General features: G+C 43.0%; 1 protein-coding gene across 13 annotated transcripts in view; it reads right to left on the bottom strand.

The window, feature by feature from the left end:
• Positions 1-25,176, bottom strand: part of ank2b (ankyrin 2b, neuronal) — an 882,930-nt gene that overhangs the window by 369,473 nt on the left and 488,281 nt on the right. For all 13 annotated transcript variants that reach the window (XM_041195707.1, XM_041195740.1, XM_041195679.1 and 10 more), the window contains one exon: positions 1,864-1,965. In XM_041195707.1, coding sequence (XP_041051641.1) covers positions 1,864-1,965 — 102 coding nt within the window. The remainder of the gene's footprint in view (positions 1-1,863; positions 1,966-25,176) is intronic.

Below are 25,176 nucleotides of genomic sequence, written 5' to 3'. Positions count from 1 at the left end.
CCCCCCACCACCCAACTATCCCCCCAACCCTCCCAACACCCTGATCATCCCCCAGCCACCCGATGATCCCTGCACCACCCGCCTACACCCCCAACCACGCAACAGTCTGCCCAACCACCCGACGATCCCTGCACCACCCGACTACGTCCCCAACCACGCAACAGTCTGCCCAATCACCCGACAATCCATGCACCACCCAACTACACCCCCCCAACCACGCAACAGTCTGCCCAACCACCCGACAATCCCTGCACCACCCAACTACACCCCCCCAACCACGCAACAGTCTGCCCAACCACCCTACGATCCCTGCACCACCCGACTACGTCCCCAACCACGCAACAGTCTGCCCAATCACCCAACAATCCCTGCACCACCCAACTACACCCCCCCAACCACGCAACAGTCTGCCCAACCACCCGATGATCCCTGCACCACCCGACTACATCCCCCAACCACACAACAGTCTGCCCAACCACCCGATGATCCCTGCACCACCTGACTACACCCCCAACCACCTGACTACCTGCCCAACCACCCGGCTACCCTGCACCATCCAACTACACCCCCGACCATCTGACTATCCACTCGACCACCCAAATACCTCCACAACCTGACTACCCCGACCCACCCTGAGTACCCTGACCACTCAACTACCGCCACCGACCACCATATCCTCGACATCCTGACCACCCCCACACACCCGACTACACCCTCCAACTATCCCCCCCCGACCTAACCGCCAGCCCAGCCCAACTACTCCCCGAGCATCTGACTACCCCTCAAACCCTGAGACAACTTGCCCAACCCGAGCTAACTACGCAATGACCACCCCCCCCCAAACCCAACTACTCGCTCACCCACCTACCCACCTCACCCAGCTATGCATCTAACTGCCTCAGCCACTCGGCCATCTGTCTACTTACCTACCTCATCCACCTCCCCACTCACTCCCCCTTTCACTCATTCACCCATTCACTAACGCACATTCATTTATTAAAAGACTTGGACCTTCCCCAAATACGGCAGCTAGTGTTGTAAAAAGGGGGCGTGTCCCCTCGTTCCCTCTCCTTTCCTATGCTCGCTGGACTTACCCGGTACAGACTGTACTGCCCATTTCCCCTTCAACTGGGATCGGAAGATCCCGGAAGAAACGAGCAGTTTTGTTAGGTCAAAAACTTCGCAGACAGCAGCAATGTGCTAAGCATTGCCACTGACTATCTGTTTTACACTATTCTTTAAAAGCTTTTCCAGAATAGTTTAGCTTCTACTTTCACCCAATGTGCGTGTCTCAATCTTTAATCTGCCCTCTGTTAAAAAAACTTTGAAAAGTGATTTTATTTTACTACTTTTATTTTCCTGCCTGGGCGGGTGTCTGTGAAAATTTTTTTATGTGATTGGCTGCTCGGACAGCCTGATTACATCACTCCAAACTGGGAAACTCCAGTAACAAACACCGGAGTCACAATACAATAATAGAGTGGAAATTCTCACCAGGGAGAACGCTGATTCTCTTAGCCAGACTTACTTCATGGTCAGTGCCGAGCACCCTTGTTTCAACACTGACTGCAAAATCTGGCCCAATGAAACATGGACAAGTCAAGGAGGCTGATGTTGAGTTGTTTTATAAAGATGACTATGCCTGTAAATTTCTGTGGAAATCTCCCTGCTCACTGCCCTAACTTTATCAGAACACAGTAGAAACCCCACTTATACAAGAGTAAAATTGGATTTCCATGACATTTCTAGCATAGTTCTGACAGCAGAGTAGAAGTGCTCCAAGCAAATTCCTGACATGTTTTTACCAAAGCCATAGAAATTTTCAAGAAGGAATTATTCCCAAATGCTAAAAACTCTGCATACCTGATTTGATGTGTTGATGTCTATCCCTCCTTTGAGGTACTCGAGCACTTTATCCAGATTCCCTGCTCTGGCAGCACGAAGGAAGCTTGCATTGCTGTCAGACTGCAAAAAAGAAATACCATCAATTAGCGATGCATTTTGCTCCACTAATGGGTTACATGCAATAAAAGGGAATTCCAGATAGTCAGTGGTAAATATTAACTTGTGGGTAACTATAAGAGTATGCAGCCTTCATGCTGCAAACCAAGTAAACCACTACTGGCCTGGGGCTGGTTATATTAAATATTGTTTTTTTTCTATTACTTAATTTCTTGAACCTTTAAAGCTGCAAATTATTTTCTCAAATAGAGCAATGGAATACTCCATTCAGGTCATATGCATTTGGTCGTGTCACACAGAATTGTTAGCCACCTTGGATTGTATAAAAAGAGTTCCTGTAAAGTGTAATCACTCCAGTCTGATTATAATAAAGCTTGTCCAAATTATGCGCCCATCATTAACAGTACTGCAGAAATTACCTGATAAACATAAAGGACACTGAACGAGGGAAAAAATATGAAGAATAAAACTCGTGATTGAGTAACTTCTTGGCAACCCAGAATAATCAAATTCTTTCAGCACAAGCTGTTTTTCAAACAAAGGCATTTAAAACTCATAAGGAAATCATTAGTAGCTGCTTGGTTGCGTAAACCCAACTTATGATTCGAAGTGACACAGAAAGAGCAAGTGGTGAAAATACACCACAAACAAATCAGCATATGAAAAGAAAAATGGTGCACAGATTTCATCATACTCATCCGTTTTGCTTTATATGCCAATATGCTTCCTGTATGTTTCCAACAATTTTGATTTTAATTACAGATTTCCAATGTTTGTACCTTGTCATTTCAGATGGTTATAGAATTCATCCTCTGGTAGGGGCTAAATTGGACAGCACCCAAAAATGAGTGCAGGCCTCATGATGTGCGATTACCACATGCCTGTGCAATGTGATGCTGGCAGCACGCCAATTTTGTGACATTACTATGATTGTAACAAGCAGCCAGCACTAAAAACATTGTTCAGCATCTACAAGCATCAGCAGGTGGTCAGGGATGGGGGGGGACAAATCGTGTGAAGTAAGCGCAATTTAAAAGCCAGCCCACACTACTTAAAGCCATCCTGCATCTCTTAAGTGGATGAGCATTGTGCCTGGAGCCAGTGGTGGATGTCCTTGTATACTTGTATAAGTTGTTCCGATGTTGAAGAAGATTCAATAAGGCCATAACCTTGGGAGAAAGCATGCTTCAAGGTTCTCAGACATTGCAATGGAGATCTTGGTGAAGGAGGTGAAAAGGAGAGAAGTGTGGTACAGTAGGGGGCTAGGAGGCACTCCAGACAAATGCTCAGAAGGAAATGGGACCAGAGCGCTATCAAGGTCAATGCCAGGAATAAAGTCCCAGGGAGCTGGAGTGATCAAAGTCAGTGAATATATCTTGACCATAGTCACACAGCAGCTGCACTTGAAGGAAGTGGAATCTCTTGCAGTGCTGATATAGGACAGAGTTGACATGCGGTCCCTGCAAAGCAATGTGTGTGCAGTCAGTGGTACTCTGCACCTTGAAAAGCCTACAGTCCTAGAGAAGGAGTGTGCTCACCCCATTTGCTTCTTTCTGGCAAAAAGAATGCAATGTATTCAGCCCTCTTTGAATAGAGATCCTCAGTGAACTCCTACACTACAGTGGAAGGCAAACTGAGAGATGTTGTAAATATCTCTAGCTGCACCCCAGAAAGAGCTCGACCCATTAAATGTCATGGCCACAGTTACTTTCATGGCTGCCTTAATGCTGGGTCCTTGCACTGCACTGAGCTTGCGGTAGTTGCACTAAGTTTTAGTGAAGACTGTCCTTACTGAAGTGCAAACATCTCACACGCAATCCTCCCTGGTAGGAAAACATCCTGTGTTCTGAACAGCCCGGTCTGCTGTTCCAAGTCCTTCTCCCCTCCTACTTCCTCTTCCCTCTTCTAGCAGCTTGCCCTGCTCTGTGTGATCTCTGCTCAATCTCTGAGTCATGCTGTATTCGAAGGGAAATGCCTACTTGTGTACTCATGTATGGGTGCAACTGATTTGTGCAAAAGCATTGAAGCCAGGACAAGGTCCTTCAGCACCACAACCTACGCAACCCGCCACCCACCCCGCGCCCGGAATGAAAATCTCATGTTTGCTGCCATTTTCTCCCAAAGCGGGCAGACCGAACCAGGAAATTTCCTGGCTCCTACCTCTAGAATGAAAACTTGCCAGGAATTGTCATCACCATTAGCCCACACATCAGTTGAAAGCCTAGATATCCATCAGCCTGTTGAAACAACTGCACCCCAGGTAAAACATTGTTTGATTGATGGCTGTAATCTATTCTGTCAATTGCACAATGTTTATTAACATAAGATAAAGAGAGGTCAAGTGCTTGCAGTTTCTGTTATTGATACTTTAAAGGTTGTGGATGATGCACACTTTCAAAGGGCTGCAGTAAAAACAGTTCTTTTTAAAAAGTTATGGAGGGATGAAGTTTTTTAAAGCTTTTTCATACATACTATTGTCACTATAGGGTTCATTGGTTCTGTGCAGTGTGTATAGTGGGTGAATGGCATGGAAATTCCATAGATTAGCATGGAGAGTATGCGAGCTCATGGGGGGTGGTTAGAGGGGGATAGCTTGGCATGGAGGGCATGAGGGGCCACGGGGGTTGGATGGTGGCATGAGTTTGCATGGATGGGGCATGGGGAGTATGTGAGGTTTTTTTTTATTCATTCATTCATGGGATGTGGGTGTCGCATTTATTGCCCATCCATAATCGTCCTTGAGAAGGTAGTGGTGAGCTGCCTTCATGAACCGCTATGGGGTGTGAGGGTTGATGGCTAGAGGGCTGTTCTTTGTTTTGCTGTCATTATTACAAATGGAACGAAATCCCAGATCACTGAGGCAGACCTTTTAAACAGCCCACCTCGGCACCTGGCAGCCCCTGTGGCTACCTCCTAACTCTTTCCGGGTGTGGTGGGCCCACCTCCTGTTATACCCCTGCTACGACTCTACCCCATCCTCCCCAACCCCGGGAACAAAAATCCCATGTTTGTTGCCACTTTCTCCCAAGACAGGGAAGACCAAGCCAGGAAATTTCCTGATTCCCGGCCCTAGGATGAAAATCCAGCCCATAGCTTACTTTAAGGACTCTTGTGGGGGAAATTCCAAAGAGAAGCATGGTTGACTTGTTGCACAATTCTCCCTCACCAGGAATTGACATCACCATGCATCATCTCCCCATCCTACACCAGGGACAATGCCAACCTAAGCTTCTTTTTTGTAACTCCCAGCAGCCATTTCTGGAGCAGGATCTAGCAGTGTGATAATAGATTAATAATAATAAATAGATTAGAGTGTGATACATGGAGGAGCCTATGGTGACTGAGATAAAACACACGTGAATCAGTTCTCAATCTCCAGAATAGTCTTGAAGCATGCCTGGCAGTTGTTTTGGAAATAAATATGGTAAACATACCAACCCCTCAGGACCACAACTCTATCAAAGATCCTGGTCAAAAATAAAAACAGCCCATTTTTCCCAGTGAAACTCAGTGTTCAGGGATGGTATGGACATATTTTTGTACAATGTTCAATATTTTGCTTGAAAATTTGTAATTGCTTTGAATTCCAGCACTAGGTACATCAATAAAAAGGCTAGAGTTTTGATTTAAACTGTATTACGTTCAAAGGGCTGAACATCAAAAACCCTGCCTCTCAAATTCTACCAATGAAACAGCTCAAAGAAATGCTGCACTGCAGTGACACACTTCATTAGATTTTTTTTCACATCCTCAAGCATATCTCCCAGAAAATAGTGTAAAAATGCCTTTAAAACAGATATTTATGTAGAGAACATTTCCTCAGGGCAGTGTGACTATCTGCCATATTTTTCTCCAGCTGCTTTTGTTTAATTGAGTTCCAAAAGAGAATCAAGTCCAGCAATGCTGCAGTGCACCGAAAGAAGACGTGGTAGTCTGCATTAATACGTAATGATGCCCTGCAGCTCCTGTTAGTCAATCACTGCTCCAGCATTACATATGATGCAGTGGTACAGTGACACCCTCCACAATCTGCATTGACAGAGGCGTGGTCACATATATAGCAAGGACATCAGAAAGTTTCTATCTCTGTTAGATTTCTGTAAATTATCTAACCATGTTTATCAGTCAAGTAAGGAGATAAAAGGCAGGATTTTTTTTTACACTGGTCCTGGATATTGAACAGTTACATTGTCTGCATTTCCACCAATGGTATTTCACCAAGCTAACTGAGCTCAGAGTGCTGTATATTACAGCATTGCAGTATTCATGTGACTCCACCAGCCCATAAGTCTGCACCAATGGAAAACCTGACTTTACTAATCCCATAGTCTGTGACCACTGCAGTTTCAAAGATCACTCTCTTCAATGGAATCTCCTCAACTGTGTTAACTTGAATGTTCAAAATATTACTGCATATTATTTGAAAATACATTACATAATCTACATTTATTTGTATAGTTTCCCTGCCCATCAGACTAAAAATACATAAGACGCACCATCTTATTTATATGCACAATCAAACCAATAACTATTTGTTTTCCTGCTTCTACAGCGATGATTGTTATCATTACAGACATTACATTTACTTTGTGGAGAAGAAGGCAAAACTAAAATCAGTCATGGATGACCTTGACTTTATGAATCATTATAATCCTATTTAATCATGAGAGTTGAGGCCCTGCATAAGAATACTCCTAATATTATTGCTGTTATACTGCAGATAACTAGTACCGACTTTGAGCAGTTTACAACTAGCATTGTAAAGTTACTCTGCTGGCTCTGCATTCTTCTTTAGTCAAGGAATTAGAGTATTGACATGCATGCACAGAGCTACATTCACTGCCATCAAGTGTTATTTACATTTTGATGATAGTGAAGAGGTAAAATGGCTGTTGCTTCTCTTCTGACACTATCAAAATTGAAAGTCAGCAAGTTCAAAATGTTCCAAAAGCTTGGGGATGTCTTAATGCTCACTTTTCTTGGGGTGCAAAAGTCCTGTTTCTGTTTTATGCACCCAAAGAAGTTCAACCATGGTAATCACAAGACATAACTAAAAACTGTAATACTATATTTGAGTAACAGCCAATAAAGAATATGTATTTTAAAATTACAAAGCTGATACTTTAAATTCTTCATTTTCAATTTTCTTTTATAGTACTTGAGAATTCATTGACCCTGAAAATCCAGGGGCTTTTTGATTGCTGAAAGCTTGATTTTCCACCAGAAGAAATCCACCAGGATTTGGGTTAGAAGATATTGCCTAATTTATTCTGACATTCTAAATCCTGAGCAGGGAGGCCATTGAATGGATCTTCTGCCCATCTTCCCCAAATTAAGGGAAGATAATACGAGTTCTTAAGCTTCCTCAGGAAAAATTATGTGCAATCAATTTTCACACAGTAAAATCCAACAAATGGCAATGTTTTTAGGTGTGGTTTGAGGGATACATGTTGGCACTGAGTCCTCTGTTTCCTTCGAACAGTGCCATGGGACCTATCACATCCACCCTAACAGGACCGACTGGGTCTTGGTTTAATGTCCCATCTAAAAGATGGTACCTCTGACAGTGCAGTACTTTCTTGCTGCTATGCTGAATTACCAGCCTAGATCTATGCACTAAATTCTATAGAATGGGACTTAAACATACAACTTTTTGACTCAAAGACAAGAGTCAAGGCTGACACTTGCAGAAAGAAGTAGGCACTTCTCACTCTGAGAGATAATTAGTACAGGTGAAGAAGGTTCATCTTTCCAGAGGATGCTGTTGCAGCAGACTTGATAGCATTATTAAAATAAATTAATATCTTATTAAAGGTAAAATTGGACGCTTTCTGAGAAGCATTCCAATCATATTATGCCCTATTTTCAGTAGCATCGCAGTAAAGGAGGAGATCAAGAGCAAAGTTCTTTCTAATATTCCTTCAGTGTAAGTGGTCTGTTTCTTGCACTGCATAGTCCCTTTAAGATTGACGCATGGCCTCGCAAGTGTGCAACTTAAAGGCACCATTGCTTGTTCATGGCCTATGCTGCAGATTCCTGATTATTGCTTGGCTGCACCCACACAGCTTAGAGGGAACATTAATCAAGAGCCAGTGTGACAACAAAGTGCCACTGAATGTTTCTGTTAACCTAGACACATCTACCCAACAATGAAGATGATTCAGAGACAGCTAGTGAACCATATGCAAAACTTTTCCATCTGTTGCCCTGATCATAACTGCCTAGCAGCCACATCTTCATTCCCACAGATTCGGGAACTCAGGATGCTAATGAGTCCCAGGAGTTTATTTGGTCCAAGCCTCATGATGGTACATTTGGGCACATCATTCCTATCCTGTCAACATATGCAAGTTAAAATCAGGGCTGCTGCATTTGCACCCACACAGTGATCTCCATCAAAGTACCAGATGAAGTATTCTCCCTTCTTGAGTATCCAAATGGCATATAGCATTGCTTAACTGAGAGGACTGTCTGCTCATCTGCTCTCCTCCTAATGGTAAGTGTGCCGTGAGTGCTACCTTCCAGATCGTGCCTCTAAGTAAAAATCTAGCCTCTATTCACATTTACCCATGACATCAGCTGAGATCAGGCAGATGTATTTGGCAGATCAATATTCCTGTTAGTTTTCAACTCATAGCCAGGTTTTTATGGACTAGTTTTGATTGCCACTGGGGGTCAAAGTGGAATTTCCTGATTCACCCTTTCTTTGTCTAGTTATTTGCTTCTCTTAGAAGGCTGCTAGTGAATAGGGGATGTTGGGAATCATAATGCTAAGGGTGCCAAGATTCTATGAGAGAGAGTCAGTGGACAAGCTAGACTTTACTTCTACGATTTTCTTATTTTTGTACACTCGAAGAAAAAGAGCAAACATTTAGAATACTGAATAGTGCCCTGGATAGGAGGCTCTGGGCTGCATGGCATAGTGCTTTAGAGTTACAACCTAGTTCCCTGGTGAAACACTAACTCACAGAGACCAGAGGTTCCCAGGCTCAATTTTTATCCTGTGCCCATTTCATTGATTTTGTCCAGGGGAGTAGTTGTGGTCATACAACTGGCCTCAGCATTGTGGATGAAGGAAAGAAAAATCAGCCATAGCTCCTACTTTTTATTATTAAACATGTCTCCCTCAGAACCAGGTGAGAGCAGGATCGGGCTTGACTAATATGCCCGCCACAGTGGAAAAGCCTATTGATGCTCATTATCTACAGCCTGAATCTTCTGGTCGGCGTGTGGGGGTGGGCACCGCACGCTGACGCATAAAAAGACGTGGTGACATCGGGCTTGTGTCCCGACATCACAGTGCATCATTCCAATCTTCAGTTCAGCTGGTGGGCACTGAAGTCGGCTGCGCGCCCGCCGAACTGTCAAAGGCCTATTAAGGCCATTTATCAACTAATTGAGCTGATTGTCTGGGCTGCCCATCCGACCTTAAGGTTGGCGGGTAGGCGAAGTGCCCAGGCGGCCTTTGCATTTCTCATGAAACCTCATCTATGGGCAGGATGAGGTTTCGAGAACGCTTTATAAATTAAATTTAAAAATTTATAGAAATACTTAAGTATGTTCCAGCTCATGAGGGAACATTTCTGCGTATTTTTTTTTTCTTTTTCACAATACTTTATTCTTAAACTAATCTCCCAGAGGCAGCTCCGTGCCTCAGGGAGATTTCGGGCACTTTTTCGCACACATGCACAAAAGAGCGCAGGCCCCGACTCTCCCTCCTCCCCCCGTCCGCACAGGTAGCTCAGTGTGCTTCCAGGTGTGTGTCACACGGGGCGGGCCTTAATTGGCCTGCCTGTGTAAAATGACGGCGCATAGCTGATCGCAGGCGGCCATCAGCTACGCACCTGCGCGCGCTCGCTCCCGCCCAGCCCGCCCGACAGAGGGGAAATTCTCCCCTAGGTTTATGTGTGGAGGCTGGCCATGTTCACAAGGGCTACTAGAACCCCAGGAAGATTTTTTTCAGGAGAGAAAGAGAAGTCATTTGATAAATTGTGAGGACCCTTGTGCTTTGGGGAAAAGCCTGTATTTTCTTTTGGAATGTCCCTCTAATTCCAAAGTGAAATTAGATAGTATTATGAAAAGGGCGTAAATGGACTTCCAGCAAATATTTTACTTTCAAGAAATGCCCACGTGACTTGAGGTTGCTATGGGAATGAAAACTAAAAAGCAAAGGTCAAATCGACATCTAATTGGGTGATCCAATTATAGCTGGTCTCAGAAGCTGCAGTTCAGAATAAATCCTGGTGAAGAAACAGGGAGAAGACTCTGAGATTAGGGCAGGGGCTATTTTACTGCCTATGTTATACAGTTGGAAAATACAGTGAGCTGAAGACAAGGAGAGCAGGAGCTGTGGATTTGACGAGCCCACCACTGCTGCTGTTTCAGTTTTGCCAGAGCTAACTACACAGTTTGAAAGTTGCAGATGGAGTCTCTTGGGATTCTATGCCATCAAGACTGTAATCAATCTAACTAAGGAGGTTCTGCAGGGGTGTGCCATTTGGGTGTTGACTGTACCCAGGAACTTAGGATGGAATATGTTGTGATTAAAGTGATTTGTGTGTCAAACCCATTGAGTAGGAAGTGAGAGATCCTACCTGAGTTGGAAAGGCTGTGAGGTTACAGATGATGTCACATTTGTGTGGGAAGTGATGTGAGTGCTTGTAAATAGATGAGGCACATCTTTGCTGTTGTAACTATTTAAAGTGAACTTTATCTTTATATTTGAAATATCACTTGCCTATTAATTAATATTTGAATTTTTTTAATGAATTATGATGATTTAGTTGGCTTGTTACAATAAAAATTTTAACGAGAGAAAACTTGTCCATTGGTTTTCATTCCACTGGCATCATGGGTATTCCTGTCTTTTTAAAAGTTACTTGTATCTATGGGAATCATAACAAAATAAATTTGTCCATAAACTGGTTTCTGATACAAGTTAGCAAATGTCTCTAACATTGCTGACTTGACTGTACCCATGCCTTGCTATCCAATGAACTAGTCAATAAAAGCCTGTGCAACACAAAACAATTTCACATAAACAGGGTCAATGTGACCTTTCCAACTAAAATGTCATAGAATTTTATGTCACAATGTGTTGTCACAACAGTCTGATCTGCACAATATGGCTAGTCACATTTCATGACAGTTCAAAATACCACGATATGATAATCAAACACGGTATCACTGCTTTATTTGGCTCATTTATCTTATTGTGTCTGCTTAGTGAGTGGCAGAAGACTGAAAGGTCTATTAATCCTCCTTCAATCTGCAAAAATGAATTTGCCAACATGTAAAAAAAGCTACTCAAAATGATTAATAGTAAATGACTAGTCCACTGCTGCAGCAAAAAAATCCATAAAGTTCCTGGATATTTAAGCCCAGTAAAGCAGTCATCGATGGACTGATATTGTGCAAGGTCCCAGAGAAGTACTTTCTCCTCATTGAAAACTGGGTGAAGGCTGGTGTTTATTCTTGAATTGCCTGGTTAGAACTAGTATTAGTTTCATCTGTTGATAATCCAGTCTTAATTGCTTCAACATGGCAACCTATCTCTGCTTGAACAAATTGTGTACTAGGGACATCCTGTTCTCTGCAGTTTGTGGTAGTAAATTGAATTTCAGTATTCTGGAAATTGAGAACTTGAGAAACAGACAAAATTTAAGATTATGTAATAATCATTGAGGCATCTGGTGAAAAATAAGCTTTTAAAACCAGACAAACATTGTTTGGAGACAGCTTCAACATAAAGCCATAGACAATTTCATGCAGCTTAATACAACGAGATTTATATTAAGGCTAAGCCCTTGTGGCAGATATATGTTTACATATTAGCAATTATCAAACCATACAGTCACAACTGGTGGTTGTAGTATGATTTTCTTTTGTCAGTAAAATTAGCAAATCTAGTTATAAGATACAACTGGATCAATTAATTTAATGGACTGTTCACCAAATATTCTTGTTACTATGGTTTTCACAATAATTTACTGAAAAATATACTTTCACAGCAACAGGCAAAATTTTCCTTTTTAAATTGTAACTGTCCTTCAAAATTGAAACAGACAGAGAAAGATTTGCTCTATGACCTTGTTTACAAAGAATATATTTTTCCTATTCTCTCAGTTCCTTCGCCTCCATTGCATCTGTTCTGATGATGCCACTTTCAAAAACAGTTCCTCTGACATGCCTTCCTTCTTTCTTAACCGAGGTTTTCCACCCACGGTGGTTGACAGGGCCCATCTCCCACGCATCCGCCCTCACACCTTCCTCTTCCTCCCAGAAACATGATAGGGTCCCCTTGTCCTCACTTATCACCCCACCAGCCTCCGCATTCAAAGGATCATCCTCCGCCATTTCCGCCAACTCCAGCATGATGCCACCACCAAACACATCTTCCCTTCACCCCCGTCCCCAGTGGCATTCCGTAGGGATTGTTCCCTGCGGGACACCCTGGTCCACTCCTCCATCACCCCCTGCACCTCAACATCCTCCCATGGCACCTTCCCATGCAACCGCAGAAGGTGTAACACCTGCGTCTTTACTTCCCCTCTCCTCACTGTGCAAGGGCCCAAACACTACTTTCAAGTGAAGCAGCTTTTCACTTGCACTTCCCTCAATTTAGTCTACTGCATTCGTTGCTCCCAATGCGGTTTCCTCTACATTGGAGAGACCAAACGCAGACTGGGTGACTGCTTTGCAGAACACCTTCGGTCTCTCCGCAAGCATGACTCAGACCACCCCGTCGCTTGCCATTTCAACACTCCACCCTGCTCTCATGCCCACATGTCTGTCCTTGGCCTGCTGCATTGTCCCAGTGAAGCTCAACGCAAACTGGAGGAACAGCACCTCATCTTCCGACTATGGGCACTTTACAGCCTTCCAGACTGAATATTGAGTTCAACAATTTTAGATCACGAACTCTCTCCTCCATTCCCACCCCTTTTCCGAACCCCCCCTTTTTTTTCCAATAACTTATACAGATTTTCCTTTTAAATGTATTTCCATCCATTATTTTATCTCTACCTTTTAGCCTTTTCGATTCCTTCACCCCACCCCACCCCCGCTAGGGCTATCTGTATCTTGCTTGTCCTGCTTTCTACCCTTAATTAGCACATTCCTTAGATAATATCACCACTTCAACACCTCTTTGTCCTTTTGTCTATGACATCTTTTGGCTACCTCCACCTATCACTGGCCCTCTATCCAGCTCTACTTGTCCCCCACCCCCCCCTTAAACAGCTTATATCTAAAAATATTTCTATTTTTACTTAGTTCTGTTGAAGAGTCATACGGACTTGAAACGTTAACTGTGTTCCTCTCCGCAGATGCTGCCAGACCTGCTGAGTTTTTCTAGGTATTTTTATTTTTATTTTTGTAATATATTTTTGATGCTGCTGTGCATTGGGGAATATAACCAATGTGTGCAAAGAAAGCTAATATTTATGTCAATTTAAATTCAAAACTGAATCCGCAAATTAAACTTTGGATATTTACGTTAAGAATTAGTGAAAAAATAGGAAGGGGTTTTATTTTTCAGTTAAATTCCCACACTGCCATAACATCTTAATAGGGGTTTAAAGGTTAATATGCACTCACACTGGGAGCTAATCTGAATTTTAATTTATGAAAGAGCATTTTCATGCTCTTCATGGGGCACTATGAATATTGGACAATCACAAACTAGATGGGTGTGTCAGTAAAAGAAACCAAGCAAACTGTCCTCCTTTAATTTAATCGGATAGGTTACTTTATAAGCGTTATGTTCCCATTCACCTGATTTTCTAATACTGTTGCATCAATATGATCCAGTGCAGCTGGGTGCACACAAGGAAACCTCCCCCATTGTATCCTTTGCTTGATTTTTAAAATTAATTCTCAAAGCAGTGAACGGCAACAGGCTAGTTTTTATTAGTCATCTCTACTTCTTCTTCAGCTGCTGATAGTTTGAATGACTGTGGCTTGTTAAGACACATAAGAGGGAAATTCAGAGTCAACCACACTGATGTGCTCCTGGAGTGACCTGACCAGATCAGGTAAGGATGGCATGTTTCCTTCCCTAAAAATATTTGTGAATGAATTGGGTTTTTAATGACAATCTGACAACCTTGTAGCCATTTATATTAATTATGTTTTTCAATTGGGGGGGGGGTGCGCAGTGATAGGTAGATAATGGCAAAGGTCTGTGCTGTTGAATCAATTACCACAGGAGCGATTCAACTCCATGCGGGGAGTTTAAGCCTTCCAATCCATGGGGCAGAATTTAGACCTCAATGAGCGAGCGGGCCCCACCGGCTTGGCGGCGGGCGGACAGCCGATCCTCACCGCTGAAACGGTATGTGTTTCCTGTGCGGGGGGGGGGGGGAATCCCCAATTGTCAAAATGTGCTCTTTCGTGCATGTGTGCGAAAGAGCACACTGCTCCCTGAGGCAAAGTCCTGTCTCAGGGAGTTTACTGACAGGTAAGAAAAGTCAAAATATTGAGAAATATTAAAATTATTAACATGTCCCCCTCATGTGACAATGTCACACGAGATGGGACATGTTAATAAGAAACACATGAAGTTTATTAAATTTTTAAAAAACGGATATGAAACTTCATCCCACCAGTGGATGAGGTTTCATGAATAATCAGAAGCTCGCTGGGGCTCCTGGCTTGCCCGCCAGCCTTAAACTTGGACAGGCAGGGTCTTTAACAAGCTTAATTATCCTGCCAATGGCCTTAATTGGCCATTGACAGGTCGGCGGGCGGACAGCTGACTGTGCTGTCCACCCACCTTCCTGAAGATTTAAATGGATTGGGATGACGTCGGGGGTTGGGCCCAATGTCATCCCACATAATTTTACCGTCAACAAGCAGGCCCCACCCCCAAATCACCGAAGGGAAAATCCTTCAGCATATATCATAACAACAATGGATACCGGGAATGCACCAAACTCAGTCTTCCAGCTCCATCAACAGCCAGCTGAACTCATTATAAATTACAATCCTTTAAACTCATTAAACTAATTTATGTATTAATTTCTGGATGACCTTCTGTTTCCTCTTCAGTTTTATTTCCCTGCTGCACCACTGGCTGTTTTCTAGTTGGCTCAGACCATCCATTCCACTTGGGCCTCGTCCATTTTGTCACTCTTGTTCACTCATCCAGTTTTGCTGCCACTCCTGCTTGCCATTGCTCTAACACCTGCCCTCAGCCAATTTGTACTAACCAGTTGCTACCATTGCCAGGAAACTGACACGTTATTTTTAAAGTACTATGGTCTATTAATAGCATTATAAGGAGTTCAGAAAATTGCTGGTTTCATTGTGAAGACTGCAGGTGGTTGAGACTGGAACAAGCAAAGGTCAGGCTAAGGATGGTTGTGGGGAGGGGAACTAAGGGGACCAGGAATGGTACTAAAAGGGCAAAGGAATAAATGAAGTGATATGTACACTGCGGATCAATAGCACAAAGGTTGGCAAGGTCATGGAGGATTGTGGAGATGATGTGCTACTAGGGAGGGGTGTTGGGGCAGCATACAGGCAATTGATATGATTGTAGGTTTCCAGGGAGGCAATAGGAGGAAGGGTAGGGAAGGGGATGTGCAGGATGAGATGCAACAGGGGATAAAGTGGCAAGTCAGGGGATAATGGTCAATCAGGATGGATGCCAGAGATAAGGACAATGGGAGGCACCAGCGACATAAGGGAGGCAGGACTATTTGGAACAAAAACAGAATTACCTGGAAAAACTCAGCAGGTCTGGCAGCATCGGCGGAGAAGAAAAGAGTTGACGTTTCGAGTCCTCATGACCCTTCGACAGAACTAGGTCTGTCGAAGGGTCATGAGGACTCGAAACGTCAACTCTTTTCTTCTCCGCCGATGCTGCCAGACCTGCTGAGTTTTTCCAGGTAATTCTGTTTTTGTTTTGGATTTCCAGCATCCGCAGTTTTTTTGTTTTTTTTTAGGACTATTTGGAAGTTGAGCACCTCATTCAAAATTAAATTAGTAAGGAGAAGGGCAAGAGGGACGTGCCTAAGGCAGGAACATTATGAGGGGAAATTTTCTACCACTACAGAGGAAAGAGATTGAAGGGATATTAAATCAGATTGGGTAAATGGCATTAGAACTTTTTGCCCATGTAGAGGTTCAATACCCGCATGTACGGTGTGGGCCAAATAGAAATAAAAAAAACCACAACACAAACCAGTCTATGTATTTTTATTACTCCTCATGTAAAAGTGCACCACGAACCACCTCCTACCTGAAAGGTCAAGAGATCAAAGAAAGAAGCAGAAGGGAATGGAGACAGAAGCAAAAAGCAAGAGTTAAAAAGGCAGAAACATAGGCCAGAAATTCCCCCCCCCCGGGAGGGTTGTATGGGGGCAGAAGCAAACCCGATCGGCGCCCCTGGTCGGGTCCACGCCACCATTTTACGTGGGCGGGCCAATTAAGGTCCACCCCACCTTGACACATGCCCAGAAGCACTGAACGCTCCCTGTGCGGGTGAGTGGGTGGATGGGGGGATGGGGGGGGGGGGGGGGGGACGGGACTTCCCTGAGTGGTTTTCCTGTGCTCTTTTGCGCATGCACACGGAAAAGCGTAGAGATCTCCCTGATGCAAGAAGCTGCCTCAGGGAGATTTGTTTCAATGTTCAGCTTTTAAATAAAGGATTTTTAAACTTTTAAAACATGTCCTCTTATGTGATACTATCATGTCAAAGGATAAGGTATAAATTTTTATTAGATTTTAAAGCAGTTCATGAAGCTTCATCCTGCCCGTGAATGAGGTTTCATGAAAAATTCAAAGGCCGCCAGGGTTCTTCACCTGCCTGTTAACCTTAAGGCTGGACAGGCAGATCATTAAATTGAGATAATTAAGTTTTAATTGGCCTTTGTCAGTTCGGTAGATGCGCAGCCAACTCAGCTGCGCGCCTGCCGAACTGAAAATCTAAATGACATGCAGTGATGAAGGGGCACCCGCCCGACGTCACTGTGCTTCCCTCGCTCGCCAACAGGAAAGTGCTGCCCATAAGAGAGGCCTGCAAACTATCTCTCCGATAGTGGCTTAGGAGCTGTCTGCTTAAACAGTCCACTTCTACCAAGATTAGACCTGAGATTTCTTTTTGTATTGTATAGTGTAAAAATGACTGAATAGGATGATAAGGTGAATTTACTTGTTCCATGCTTTCTTATGTTCCTGCATGTCTATGCAAAATGTTTTTCTGGAATTGTACAGTTGCATATTTCTTGTAGATTGTGGGGTAGGATATCCATCCACATTATCTTTTTGCACAGGAATCTTGGAAAGAGGTATATGCTTCTATAGCCCATCTATCTTGCTTTCAATTGGAAAGGTCCTCCCTATGAACTTAATGTGGTTTTTTATTTTGTGGAACAGGAGGGTGGTTTGGATTCACGCTCAGACCATCTAATGTTTGAGTAATTCAAATGGTTCCAAATGCTCATCACTACTCATCCAGAGTGGATTATTCTGCCATATGACAGCCGCATGAAGTCAGTGTCTGAAGAATCATTTATTATATTATAATAGCAGAGTACCCTGCACAAGCAAATGTTGACATCATTCAACATATCCAGAATTCTCCTCGTGGCATCAGTTTGCAAGTGTATTCAAACAGCCCATTGAAAGGGCGTGGGTGAGATCTTAGTGCTGGTTCTAGACATTACTCAGATGATGGAAATTTTGGCATCTTTCAGTATTCTGTTACTAAATAAGGCAAAGGTTACACAGCACTGATACAGGATTTCCTTCCTAACTTGCTTTGTTACTATTATTAAGATAGTACCTCACTAATTTACAATTTGCATACTTGCTTATCGTAACTTGCGACACACTTCATATTGCACTAAGTCTGAGTGACACACTGGCTGAATTTTTAAACAGCCACAAAGGCAGAACTGGAGGCTTATGGGCTCATAATTGCCTGCTGCTGGCCAGCGCTTTTGAAGGGCCTGTTTGGGTGTTTGGCAGGGGCCGGAGGTGAGGGGGGTGCTGGAAGGCCAAGCGGCTACCTGTCCACAAGCAGCAGAAAGCCAATTAACCCCCCTAATAGAAAAACAGAATTACCTGGAAAAACTCAGCAGGTCTGGCAGCATCGGCGGAGAAGAAAAGAGTTGACGTTTCAAGTCCTCATGACCCTTCAACAGAACTGAGTTCTGCTGAAGGGTCATGAGGACTCGAAACGTCAACTCTTTTCTTCTCCGCCGATGCTGCCAGACCTGCTGAGTTTTTCCAGGTAATTCTGTTTTTGTTTTGGATTTCCAGCATCCACGGTTTTTTGTTTTTAACCCCCTTAATAGATCTGTTAAGGCTAGTGTGCAGATGCCGAGTTAGGTTCCCTGCTAAGGCCGCAACCAGATTGATGAACACATGAACTGAAGGGTCCAGCACTCCAGCTATCATTTTTAATTCCTGCCCACCACCCCAGCCCCCAACCATGGCCATGATTGCGGCCTGTTGATAGACTCCCTATTCACAGTGACAACCTGGCGGCTGTGTCCTCTTAGAGGGCATCTCCATCTAGAGGTGCCATCTCTTCCTACATCAGCAGCTCCCATCTCTGACAGCAGAAGGGCCACCTATTGGCCCTGATCCAGCATCAGGAATCTGCCCTCCGTCCTTAATTGGACATGGATCCCAGAAGTGGCCACTTAATTAGCTGTTTCCTCAAAAATTGCCCTCTGGATCCTGACCCCAGCATGTGTGGGTTACCGGACTGCATTTCCTTCCGCCAACGGGATCACGACCCACAAACAAAATTTAGCCCTCGGTATCCATCTTGGAAAAGAACTGCCAGTAGAAATCGGCAAATGATTGCCTGCTGCACATTGGTAACAGAATTCCAAAGATTAACAAGCTTTTGAGAGAAAAAAATTTCTCCTCATCTCAGTCTTGAATAGAAGACCCCTTATTTTTTTAATCTGTGTCCCTTAATTCTAGATAACTATGGAGAAACATCCTTGCAGCAACTACCCTGTCAAGCTCCCTCAGAAACTTTAAAGTTTCAATAAGGTCACCACTCATTCTTCTAAACTCCAATGGATATAGACCCAACCTGGTTAAACTTTCCCCATAAGATGACTCTTTCATCCCAGGAATCAGTCCAGTGAACCTTCTTTGAACTGCTTCCAATGTAAGTATATTGCTCTATAAGTAAGGAGACCAAAACTGTACACACTACTCTAAGTGTGGTCTCACCAATGCCCTGTACAGTTGTAGCAAGGCTTCCTAAGTTTATGCTCCATCCCCCTTGCAATAAAGGTCAATGTTCCATTTGCTTTCCTAATAACTTGCTGTACCTGCATGTTAACTTTTTGTGATTCATGCACAAAAACATTCTGTTCCTCTGTACTGCAGCATTCTGCAGTCTCTCTCCATTTTAATAATATCCTACTTTTCCATTCTTTCTGCCAAAGCAAACCCTATATTTTCTCACGTCTTACTGCATCTGCCAAATTTTTGCGCACTCACTTAACCTACCTATATCACTTTGCAATGTACCCTCCTCACAACTTACTTTCCTACCTATTTTTATATTGTCAACAAATTTGGCTAGAATACAGTCTGTCCCTTCATCCAAGTCATTGATATAGATTGTAAATAGTTGAGGCCGCATCACTGATTCACTAGTTGCAGTCTGTCAATCTGAAAATGTTCCATTTTTCTAGTCTCTCTCTTTCCTGTTAGCCAATCCTCTACTTATGCTAATATAGTGCCTGCAACACTATAAGCTCTTATCTCATACATGAACCTTTAATGTGGAACCTTCTCAAATGCCTTTTGGAAATCCAAATACACAGCGCCTCCTGGTTCCCCTTTACCCACCCTGCTTGCTTCATCCTCAAAACATTTGTTAAAACCATGCTGACTCTGTCTAATTATGATTTTCTAAATGTCCTGCTTTAATTCCTCAATAATGGATTCTAGCCTATCCCAATGACAGATGTTCGGCTAACTGGCCTATGCTTTCAGTTTCTCTCTTTTCTTGAACGGAGTATTTGCAGTCAGTGAAGATAAAATTTAGGCCTCGGCTTTGCAGTTGTGGTGATGATGAAACAGCCAGCATTCACCATTGTTACTACAATGAAACTGACAGTAACTTCCGGCACAAAAACAAAAATAGCTGGAAAAACTCAGCAGGCCTGACAGCATCTATAGAGAGGAAGACAGAGTTAACGTTTTGGGTCCATATGACTCTTCATCAAAACCTTTCGGGCATCTACAGTTAAACACAGAAATCCAGAAGCTGCTGGCACTGATTCCCTGCTCACCTGTAGGGGGCACTGTTGAAGTCCCCACATATCACGTGGAATCTTAATGATGCACCAGGGGTCTTGCCTGCTGGCTGGAGAGCCGGTGACAGATTCATGCTGTCCCCTCTTTTTGGGAAGGCGCAATGAACCACAAGCTAATCAGGCAGTAACAAGGCCACCTGCGGGCTGTCCCCTGGAAGCAAGACCCCGGGGTGGAAGACCCACCTAACAAGAGTTGCCGGCCAATCAGAGGCCAACAGCTCTTGCACTCAGCAGCACCACAGTGGAAGCCAGGGCTGCTACAGGAAGAACACCCCTGTTTAAACAGTGTACTATCTCATATTTTTTGCTAACAACCTCACTGGCCCTGATAATTTCATATTGGTGGTATGTCAAATTTCTCAATTGTGATAAAAATTAACCAGGTTTTGAATATAAAAATAATAATTTTAAGAATGTTTGTTTGATATTTCAGCTTCTACCTTAATCCCATGCATGTGTCCCAATCTATATTTCACTCTCTGAAAAACGATTAAAAATTGAAGGATGATCAGCACATTTTGTTTCCTGGTTTGTTGGTGTTGGTGTTAATTGTATCTCAATTGTGTTCAATTATGTGTCGGTAGAGGCGCATTCATTGGAATTTCATGAGCATATATAAGGAGACAATTACAGAAACGGTAGCGTGGCTGAGTTAGGAGGTGTAAGCTTATAATGGTTTACTCTGTAAATAAATGTAAGACTGATTCAAGATTGGCTGCAGTATCATCCTTCACCAACTGGCTTTCTGGAATAGAACAGTTGGTGCCAGAATTAAATTAATGAGCGGAAGAGAAATCTACCCCACAAAGATCGTTAGGGGCAGAATTTTACATTCGGTGTGCGGGCGCGCGCCCAACACGCTGGAACGTAAAATGACATGTCGGCTGAGAGGCCATTAACTCGGTAATTAAGTTGCATTTTACGCTGCCCATCCAACCTTACCGTTGGCGAGCAGGCCAAAAGGCCAAGCAGCCTTTATGTTTTTTAGGAAACCTCATCCACGAGCGGGATGAGGTTTCCAAAAGCTAATACAACTTAAATAAAACCATTATTTTCAAAATAAAAATATGTCCCATCTCATGACAAAGTCACATGAGGGGACATGTTTCATTAAATTTTTCATGTCCTTATTTTTGAAAAAGCGCTTCAATCTCCTTAAGGCAGCTCCATGCCTCACACACTCTTTTGCGCACTAAGCCCGGCTCTCCCATTCAGAGCTACCATTCGTGATCTATGCTGGGTGGGCCAGCCTGCATGAAACCGCGGTGCAGCGACTGCCCCCGATCTGCTCCTGCCCAGCCCGCCCGACCAATGTAAAATCCCGGCCTAGATATTTAAGGGCAGCTTTTTGAAGTCAGTAGAGAACACAGTCACTTCATCGCTGACTACAAAATCTGGGCCATTGAGAGCAAAGTGGGTTTTAAAGGCAGTAGCACAATTAAAGAGGCCAGTACAGCGAAACATCCATGAGACACACAAATCCTCATTTTTCTTTTAAAGGTAATTGTGCACGGTTTATATAGTGCCAATTTCTCATGACTTCTGAAATTGGAACTGTAAAAATTTTGCCTAATATTTATAGTGCCAAGCTTGATGCTGGAAAAGTTTCAATACACTTTATATGTGCCAGAAAAAGTGGTTTGCACTTTAAAGGTTTGGATTTCCTGTGAATGAGTTTGTGTTGCTACATAATGGTGAGTTGTCAGTGGCACCCCAAGCAGCAATCTGAGCAGCACAGCAGTTTATCCTGAATAAAGCTTATGAGTACCTTTGTGCCAAACAGTAGTCGGAGGACCACAGAAAACAAGTGTGTGTATGATGAACGGGCGATGCAGTGATGGTGCTGATTTGACTGTGGGCTACTTGGTCCATTGTAGGTAGTACAGAGTATGACAGGGAGAGAAGGATCTCTTTACTGTGATGAGGAAACTAGTTGTTATCAGTCAGGGGAGACCCAACCAAATACTTCAGCAGCTGTCACGAGGGCTGGCGGCTGGCAGCTGTTTCCTTTAAATAAACCACATCACAGGGAGTGTGGATGAAGGCTGAACATAACTTTCATCAATGTTAAGGAATAACAGCATTCTGCAACTTCATGTGGATTTCAAAATTCAGAAATTTCCTGTTAGACCGATAACACCAAAATGACAGACAAAATTTGGATTCTTCTAAATAAATATGAATGAATTGATTTTGGAATAATATTTGGGGGACCTCTCTACAATTTATCACACCTACAGAGACAATATTGTCCTCCATGATTTATACAAATATTAATCATGCTCATAAAGTTCTTTCTTAGGTCATTGTCTGCTCTAAAAGCTATGTGGTGACCCTGGAAAAGCTAACTATTCTTGTGGATATGCTGTCTGCACAGTCTGAGGAATCATGGCCAAGGGGAACAATAATTCTTTGAATTACAGAGCTAGAACTTCCAATTAACAATAACATATTAAAATTCCTGAGACTCATTTGTGAAGTGTCCTTGTACTTTCTGAATTACCTATTGTAAGGCCCAAACCTTTAAAATGAATTCTTTGAAATCTTTAGAAAGACACCAGCGCTTTCAGCAAGAAAAGATTACAAGCACAGAACCAGAACAATGCGAGCCTGGCCTTTATTTATTTCATTTCTCTGAGAAATTCCGTTTTGGCCTCAAGAGTCTGCCTATTTTCTCACCTGATCTGATTGCACTGGCGGATCAACCAATTGGAGTAGTTGGGATAGTTGCAAGGTTCTCTAATGATGATAATTGTATTCAATGCTTTTGTATGTGACTCCAGTCTCTCAACCACGTGGTTGACTCTTAACTGCCCAAGTACTGGTCTCGCAATTCAGTTCTATCAAACTAGGGATGAGCCTCATCTGTGACATCTAGATCCCAAGCATGAATTTTTAAAATGTCTACTGTAACCATACGAGTTGATGCATTTCGATTTACAATATGTTGTAAGTCTGTATAAAATTTTAGAAAATCAAAGAGTTTTCTTCCGGACATTGTGTACCTTTAAAAGAACTCTGCTGCAATAATCCTGAAACATGCTTTAATAAAATACCCAACTGTTTTATGTATTTCTGTTTTGAAATATTTGAGGGAGACAGTACATTTAAAAGCATGGGGTGCACTTTTCTTCCACTTGGGCCATGGGTTGTTACAGTTGAGATTAACTGAGGTTTGCACCTTGTTGCAGCTTTAACAGAAAACAGATTTGGACAAAAAAAGGTCAATGATGAAGTGAATCAATCAAAACGTTAAACTGTCTATTTACTTTTCAAATGCTTAAGGCCCACTGAGAGTTTCCAAATGTTTCCGTTTTTCTAAAGGTTGACTTGACTCTTCTTTTCTGCCAATGTTTTGAAACAATAGTTGAGGTTCAAGGAAAAATCAACTAGTGCTGAAAAGCACCATTCAGACTTCTCCATTTTGTCTTACACTGATGGAACAAAGTTCAATGGACTAGATTTTCATGGAGTTAGGGCAGACTGATAAGTTCAGCAGTCTGGGCATTTGGAACCACTACTATCATTGCCTGGTTTTGCTGCAATTTTTAAAATGCTTTTATGACTTGTTTTCAGAATTAAAGGGCTTTTCACAAGCTGAATTGAATGGTACAAAAAGCAAATATAGGATGAACTGAGAAAATGTACTAGGTAAAACTGGCAGGGAGCGAAGATAGTAAAGAAAAATTGAAGCAGAATTTAGGATCATTTTATATCCAGGAAGTTGGTAAAGGATATTAAAGTAATGAAGGCATTTGTTTTCCTGCATAAACAACTGACTTTTCAATTATGTTTCCTTAGCTACAGTAAAGGTTAAACAATACAATTTGCAAAGATTCAATGCATAGAAAGTAAGAGTGAAACACGTTGAAAATTGGTTCATTGGCACTGTTGAACAGGGTTCATGCAAAGATGAGTGATTTGTTTGACTACTTCACAGCAGTTTGTGCAGATGTTGAAGTAACAGTTTAGGAACTACGAAAAATTGTCACTTTCACATTCCATAGGTATAGGGTTATATGATAAAGCTCCAGTCAAACTTATTTTGTAATACAGACCCAACCACATAAAATGCCCACATTTAAAATGAGCATATTACATAGGATATATGGCACAGAAACAGGCCATTCAGCCCAACCAGTCCAAGCTGGCATTTATGCTCCAATTGAGCCTCCTTCCATCTTTACTCATCTCACTCTATCATTGTAACCATCTATCCCCTTCTTCCACTCATGTTTGTCTATCTTAAATGCATCTGTACTATTCACTTCAACCAGTCCCTGTAGCACGTCTCACATTCTCACTATTCATTGGGGTAAAGAAGCTTCTTCTGAAGTCCCAAATGGATTTCTTGGTGACTATCTTATATTGATGACCTATAGTTATGCTCTTTGCCACAAATAGAAACATTGGGCAAATTGAATTGAGCACACTGGAGCAGGCATAAGGGCAGGGGTGCCAAGGGAATTGGGCAGGGGTACTCCCATTGGGGCCAGGAAGGGCCTGTTGGGGTAATCCCGCATGCTGGCAGTGGGTTGTCAATTAGGCTCATTAATGAGCCAATTGACACCAATTATCCCTGAGCCCATCGCAATTTAGTGGTGGTTCAGGGATTAAGTGGGAGCTGCACTCAGTGCCTGATTATTGAGGAGCCTGGGAGCAGAAAGGAGGGGGGCTGCTGAAAGAAATGCCCCTGCCCTTGCATCTGACCCTCCACATGACCCTTTCCTCCTGACTCCCATCCTGCCCTCATTCACTTTTGGCCTGATGGTCCCTCATTGAACCTGCATTTCTGGTGGGTACACCACTCCCACTGCCATGACGGCAATGAGGAGCTGCCAGCCTCTGGCCGGCAGCTCTCGGCGGGCAAGACTTCCAACCTTGGAGTCCTCAATCCCAGGAATTGTCCCTGCCT

The sequence above is a fragment of the Carcharodon carcharias genome, chromosome 1, assembly GCF_017639515.1.
Source record: "Carcharodon carcharias isolate sCarCar2 chromosome 1, sCarCar2.pri, whole genome shotgun sequence".
Taxonomy (NCBI): Eukaryota; Metazoa; Chordata; class Chondrichthyes; order Lamniformes; family Lamnidae; genus Carcharodon; species Carcharodon carcharias.
The sequence above is the reverse complement of the archived record's forward strand: the minus strand, read 5'-3'. Positions and strand labels throughout refer to the sequence as shown.